Source organism: Palaemon carinicauda, chromosome 10 (assembly GCF_036898095.1).
Source record: "Palaemon carinicauda isolate YSFRI2023 chromosome 10, ASM3689809v2, whole genome shotgun sequence".
Lineage (NCBI taxonomy): Eukaryota > Metazoa > Arthropoda > Malacostraca > Decapoda > Palaemonidae > Palaemon > Palaemon carinicauda.
The window spans coordinates 80478809-80486308 of NC_090734.1; the positions used below are offsets into that span (position 1 = coordinate 80478809).

General features: G+C 39.6%; 1 protein-coding gene across 1 annotated transcript in view; it reads right to left on the bottom strand.

Annotated features, from left to right (window-relative positions):
- Positions 1–581, bottom strand: part of LOC137648432 (probable serine/threonine-protein kinase clkA) — a 7528-nt gene extending 6947 nt beyond the window's left edge. Inside the window, exon 1 of the mRNA XM_068381352.1 lies at positions 468–581. Coding sequence (XP_068237453.1) covers positions 468–473 — 6 coding nt within the window. The 5' untranslated portion in view covers positions 474–581. The remainder of the gene's footprint in view (positions 1–467) is intronic.
- Positions 582–7500: the final 6919 nt, after the last annotated feature.

A 7500-nucleotide genomic window follows, 5' to 3' on the forward strand; every position in this document is an offset into this window, starting at 1 on the left:
ACACAGTATATGTATATATATATATATATATATATATATATATATATATATATGTATATATATACAGTATATGTATATATATATATATATATATATATATATATATATATATATATATATATATATATATATATATTTATATATATATGTATATATATATATATATATATATATATATATATATATATATATATATTATGTCTATAGATACATAGATAGATATTTATACAGTATATAATACATATATGTGTGTGTGTACATGTTGATTTAACATACTTTTAATCAACTAAAAAATCCCCATTGATATGCATAGTGAATATAACTTACATATATAAAGTAAAGATAACGATGATAATTGTATTAGTAAGTTCATTAGTATCTTATATTGTGAAGGTCTTAACAATGTTCCTATCGATAATAGGTAAGTGATTTCCCTCTTAATCCAGAAATTGAACACTGAAACTTACCTTCATCGTTCCAAGCGAGGAGGACGACCGGAGATCGCCAGTGACTAAAGGTAGATCGTCAGTGACAATGACTTGAATCTGGCAAGGACTTTATATAGTTCCTCGCAAGGCTGGCCCGGCCATATTATCCGGAAATTGAAATACAATCTACTTGATTTAGTTCTCACGCTACCTGATCTAGTCTATTGGACTAAGTACTTGTCTTTTTTTGTGTGTGAGAGTATGAGCTACTAGAAAAAATATGCAAATAAAATATATGAATATATGCAAGTTGAGTTAGTGTTAAGTAATTATTTTAATGTGTTTCAATTAATATGTTGATTGGTATATATATTTACCACCCCATCAAAAGAGGTGGGTGGATATTAGCTTTGCCTGATATCTTTATAGTGTCAAGATTATATACATTACTAAACAATTTCGAATGCCAGCTTCACATACAGTTCCAGATTGATGTTATTGGTTACAAAATCATTACTTCAAAAACTCAGTTTTTATTATTATCATTATTATTTTTCTTCCTCTATCACAGTCTTTCGACTGGGTGGTATTTATAGTGTAGGGTTCAGGGTTGCATCATGCCTCCTTAGGAGTCCAACACTTTTTTTTATTATGAGCGCCATTCCTAGGATCTCACTCTTCTGCATGAGTCCTGGAGCTACTTCAGCCACTAATTTTTCTAGATTTACTTTCAGGGATCTTGGGATCGTGCTTAGTGTTCCTATGATTATGGGTACAATTTCCACTGGCATATCCTATACCCTTCTTATTTCTATGTTCAGGTCCTGATACCTATCCATTTTTCCCTCTCTTTCTCTCCGACATCAATGAGCGATACTATTCTTCTTGATTTTGTCAATCAATGTCACGCCTAGTCTATTTGGACGTATCACCCTATCTGTTTTGATACCAAAGTCCCAAAGGATCTTTGCCTGATCGTTTTCTATCACTCCCTCAAGTTGGTGCTTGTACCACTTATTACTGCAAGGTAGCTGATGTTTCTTGCACAGGCTCCAGTGGAGGGCTTTTGCCACTGAATCATGCCTCTTTTTGTACTGGTTCTGTGCAAGTGCTGGACATTCCCTTGCTATGTTGCTATGTGGTTTATGGCTTCATTGTTCGTATTGCAATTCCTACATATGGGAGAGATGTTATTTCCATCTATCGTTCTTTGAACAGATCTGGTTCTTAAGGCCTGATCTTTTGCTGCTGTTATCATTCCTTTAGTTTCCTTCTTGAGCTCTCCCCTCAGTAGCCATTGTCACGTGGCATCGCTGGCTAGTTCTTTAGTCTGTCTCATGTATTATCCATGCATTGGTTTGTTGTGCCAGTCCTCTGTTCTGTTTGCCATTCTCCTTTATCTGTCTATTTCTGGGTCTCCGTGTACTTTCATCAGTCCTTCTTCTCATGCACTCTTGAGCCACACAGATTCAATGGTTTTCAAATATTGCCCCAGTGCTGTATTGTCGATGCTGATGCAGTCCTCTATACCTAGTAGTCCTCTCTCTCCTTCCTTTTATGTTATGAATAGTATTTTACGTATTTGCTCTTGGTGTAGTGCTTTGTTTATTGTCATATGTTTCCTAGTTTTCTGGTCTATGCTGTGGAGTTCTGTATTTGTCCATTCGACTATTCCTGGGCTGTATCTGATTACTGTCACTGGCCATGTGTTTATGGCTTTTATGATATTTCCGGCGTTAAGTTTTGACTTGAGTATCACTTGAGTCTCTGGGTATGTTCTTTGCTGATCGTGTCCTTCATCTCTTGGTGTTTCATATCCTCTCCTTCCATTATTCCCAGGTATTTGTATCCCGTCTCATCTATGTGTTTGATGTTGCTGCCATCTGGTAGCTTTATCCCTTCAGTTCCTGTTACTTTGCCCTTTTGTATGTTGACTAAAGCACATTTTTTCTATTCGAAGCTCCATCCTGATGTCCCCAGATACAATCCTTACAGTCTGGATCAAGGTATCTATTTCCTTGATGTCGTCCATGAACATCAGATGTTTAATTATGTTGCCTCTTTTCTTGAGTTGGTACTCAGCATCCATCTTCTGCAGTACTTTTGTCATAGGAATCATGACTATTACAAAGAGTAGCTGGAACAGTGAGTTGTCCCGGAAGATCCCTCATCTGATATTAACCTCTGCTAGTCTTATACCAGAGCTTGTAAGTATTGTATTCCAGTTGCGCTTTTTATTTTTTCTTTTTTTTTTTTCTTTTTTTTTTTCTTTTTTTTTGAGGAAGCTGATGGTGTTTTCCTCTACCACATATATTTTCAGGCCTTCTATTAGCCATGTGTGTGGTATCATGTCGAAGGTTTTCTTATAGTCAATTCATGCCATGCTTATGTTGGTTTTCCTTCTCCTACTGTTCTTCATTACCATTTTGTCTATCAGGAGCTGGTCTTTTGTGCCCCTACACCTCCTTCTGCAGCCTTTCTGTTGGTGGGGGTGTTTATTTCCTCTAGGTAGTTGTATAGCCTTTCACTGGTGATACTTGTTAGTAACTTCCACATTATTGGAAGGCAGGTGATAGGCCTGCAGTTACTGGCTATATTTCCCTTACTCTTGTCTTTTAGTACTAAGGATGTTTTTCCTGTGTGGTTTCCATTTGGGTGCATGGTGATTTGAGATACAATGCTGGAGTTGTTCTGCTATTCGTGAGGAGTGTAGGGCCTCGCAGTTTTTGAGCCAGTATCCATGGCCTTCACCTGGATCTGGGGCTTTCCAGTTTGGCATTTTCTCTAGATGGTGTCTAACTGTGTCTGTTGTGATCTCTGTGAATCTTTGTTTTATTCTCCCTGTTTCTTTTTCCTTGACTTCCTGGAGCCATGTTGCATGTTTGTTGTGCAATACTGGATTGTTCCGTATGTCTTCCAAGAGTCTCTTACTTGGTTCGGCTTCAGGGTTTTTTTATTGGTTGTTTTCCCCTTTTAGTTGGCTGTATAGTCTTTTCTGGTTGGTTCCGAATAGTTTGTTCTGTTGGTATCCCTTATTCATGTTAATGTACCTTTGGATCTTATGTGCTTTGGCCTTAAGCCACTGTTTTACATCTTCTATTGTGTTATCTAGGCCTCTCTCTTGTATTTTGTATTTCTCGTTGAGTTCCTCCCTTGTTTTCTTGCTTCTTAGCCTTTTTTTTCCTGCCGCCTCTTTCAGTTTACTCAAGTCAGATCTTATCACCATGATTTGCTCTTCCTGGGGTCTTTTCCAAGGAGGTTGCTGTTTTGGTTTCTGTTGGATTGGCTGTGTTGGTGGTTTTGGTGTTCGTATCCTCATCAGTTCTGCTACTAATCTTACTCCTACATATGCCAAGTGATTTGTTTCTGTGATACTGGTAGTGTGTATTATTCCCATTATTTCATTGACCCCACTTGTTTTCTCTCTTAATTTCTTGGTGCAGTAGGCTTTCGTGAATTTCGTGGAGATCTTTGCTCTCTCTGTATCAGACTCCAACCATTGTCTAATCTTTTCTACCCATTCCGTCCTCTCTGTTTCTTTATGTGTTGTTTGATACCTCATCATCCCTGTCGTCTTCTGTGGCATCGTCTCTCAGTTTGTCTTCTTGTAATTCGTTGTCGTGTGTCATTTCCCTTTCCAGTTCCTCTCTTTCTGTTGGGGAGAGCCAGTTCTTTTTCTTTATGTTCCTTACTTAGTCTGCCAGTCTCTGCTCTGTTTGGGGGGTGTTATTCCTTTTATTCCAGATATTAATCAATCTTCTTCTATATCCTCTCTTTGCCGGGTTGCTTCTGATGTAGTATCTCCATATTTCCTTATTTTCTTCTCTTGTCCATTTCTTCCTCTGGTTTGCTTCTGTTGCTCCATTCTCTGGCTGTTGGTTTCTGTCATTCTGGTGGTCAGTTGCTGGATGACGACCTCCAAGTACCCGACCGTCTTCCCCCTCAATTGGGTTGAATATCTGGCTGCCAGACAAAGCTCCTCTGTTGCCAGTGGTTCCATTTACATCATTGTCGTTTAATCCTTCATTTCCTTCCATCAAAGCTGAGTTTTGCTATCTAACCCATAGCTGGACCCAATCCCATCAGGGATAGGTAATCATTTACAGCTGAGTAGACTGAGGAAATTATGGTAAGGATCCTTTCCCAAGCGATGAACACCAAGGAGAGCAGTCACCCATCCAACGACTGACCAGCCCCATTGTTGCTCAACCAGTTCATCGACGACCTAACTCACTCTGCCACGGGCGCCACATTTTTATCACTATTACTATTATCATTATTATTATTATTATTATTATTATTATTATTATTATTATTACTATTATTATTATTATTATTATTGAGAAGGAGACCATTCAAAATTATTGCCGCCTCAGCATTATTGAACTTGTAGCATATTTTTCCTAAATTGCAAATAATATTTCTCTCTTAATAGGACACAAAACAAGGTATGGTGTCGATAATGATGTTAAATACTTAAAGCAAATGTTAGTGAATGATGATTATTCATATTTGAAAATTGACTCAAAAATGAAAGTTTTCCTTAAAAAACTTCATTCAAAATACATGAAATGAATTAAAAAATTTAACAATGAAGAAATATAATCAAATAATAATTTGAATAAATAGTCTTTAAGTAAACAAATCCAAACAAAAAATACTAACAGTAGTCAATGCAATGAAGGATTTTATATGAATTTACCGATTTTCTACAGCAATAACTTAGAAATATAATAGTAATAAATACCAAAGTGGCACATGCTTCACCTGGGTGCGAGACTAATGTTATAGATGAATTCCTATACCCAGCGCATAGTAACGGGTAAAACATAGAGCAATGGCTCAGGATACAGTATCTTTTAGCTTCTATATATCATCATCATCATCCACATCATCACCACCATCATCATCAGCCGTTAGTAGTCCACTGCAGAAAAAAGGCCTCACATATGTCCTTCCACTTTCATCAGTTTATGGTCTTTCTGAGCTAGTCCACATCGGCAAACATTCTTAGTTCGTCAATCCATCGTCTTCTCTTCCTTCTCCTGCTTCTTTAGCAATCTCAAGGGACCCATTCTGTTATTCTTAATTTCCATTTATCATCTGTCACTCTCATTATATGTCCTGTCCATGTCCAATTCTTTTTCTTACATGCCGTTAAAATATCCTCTACTTTAGGGTACCATTCTATAGAGAAGTGTACTGTAGGCGGGTCATCTGGCAGAAGATATGCATGTTTTAGTCAATCAATGGAGACACAGTCTTCTTTGCCGCGAATGTTAAATAAGTCTTTGGCATACAACGGATCACTAGTTAAGGACCAGTTTAAGGGGACATTAGCAGTGGCTTGCTATTGTTGCACAAGAAAACGTGCATTGATGAGTGCAGATCTGTCGGTATGTGTTGTTTCACTGTGGGTTGTAAGTCTGGCGGCAAGGAGTAAATTTTCCCACAACATAACGTAGGCGCTGGAGATTATTGGAGGAGTTTGTGGATGGAACAAAGTGGGAGGGAACGACCATACGGTCGCCGAACACCAATGTGGTTGCTGAGACATCTAGGGCGTCTTTAGGAGTGGTTCTTAGTTCCAGGAGGACCCAAGGAAGCTGAATAAATCAGTTGGAGTTGTTGCATAGGGACATCAAAGCGACTTTGAGGGTCCGACGAAAATGTTCAATCATTCCGTTGCCAGCAGGATTGTAGGCGGTTGTGTGAAGTAGGGTGATGTACAGGAGATTCTCTATTGATGTCCAAAATTGAGTGGGGAAAGTGGTATCCTTGTCATAAGTAAGAGGAGAGTAATGTTGCAATCATCAAGGGGACAACTTCTCAATAGAGATGTGCAGGATGTCCTATATGCTTGGTATGCTTTTCGTTGGGCTTCTGCCTAGGTATTGTTATCCAATACAAGTTGACTGGTGACCAATGTGCTTCTTGACAGGGCATCAGCAACGAAATTCATTTTCCAAGAGATATGTTGAAGGGGGCAATTGTATTTAGCCACATCAGAGAGATGTCGGTATTGACAGGCGGACCAGTTGTCGAACTATCGAGTGAAGGCGTGCACCAGAAGCATGTGGTCCGTGGGAATGATGGAGAGTGTACTTTCTAAGAAGTGTCCAAGAGTGCACCGCTAACAATTCGTGATCAAAGGTAGAGTAGCCGGACTCCACCTTAGACAGTTTTCTACTGAAGAAGGCCAATGGGAGAGGCAAGCCGTTGACCAACTGCTCGAGAACTGCAACAATAGCAACGTTGCTGTTATCAGTCTAGAGCAGGAGAGGTGCATGTGGCACGGGAGAAGTGAAAGCAGCAGCGGTTGATACAGCATTCTTTGTGTTGCAAATGGACACTTCTTGAAGGGGACCCCACTTCAGGTCTTTTTGCATGACCTTGAGGGAGATGTAGAGGAGGACAAGAGTGGCAGCGATGGCTAGCAGGAAACAGTGATAGTAGTTAATCATGCCTAAAAAATCTTGCAGTGCTTTGATGGCCGAGACCATAGGGAAGCTCTGAACGGCTGCTACCTTCTCAGGGAAAGGGTGGACTCCTTCAGTAGTGATGCAGTGGCCTAAGAACGATATTTCGTTGGCACCAAAGGTACACTTGTCATGTTGGATTATAAGGCCATTCAGTTGTAGGTGGTCAAAGACGATGCGTGGGTGATGAAGATGTTCCTCTTTGGAGAGAGTCAACAAGAGTATGTCATCCATGTAACTTTCAGAGAAGGAGAGGTCCCCTAAGATGCCATCAATGAGGCATTGAAAAGTAGCCCCAGCATTACAAAGGCCAATACAGGAGTAATTGAACGTGTATCTTTGGAAGGGGGTGGTGATAGCAGTCTTGGAGATGTCTTCTGGATTCATGGGCACCTAATAATACCTATTCAGGAGGTCTAGCTCAGAGAAAACCTTCGGGAGGGGTTAGTGATGTGGTTCTGGCTGCATGTTCAAAAGCCTTTAATCCTCACACAGACGCAGGGAGCCATCTTTCTTCAGGATGATGTGTTTGTGACAACCTTGGGGTAGGGGCCTCTTGGCAAAAGCCCACTTCTTCCATCTCTACCAATCTG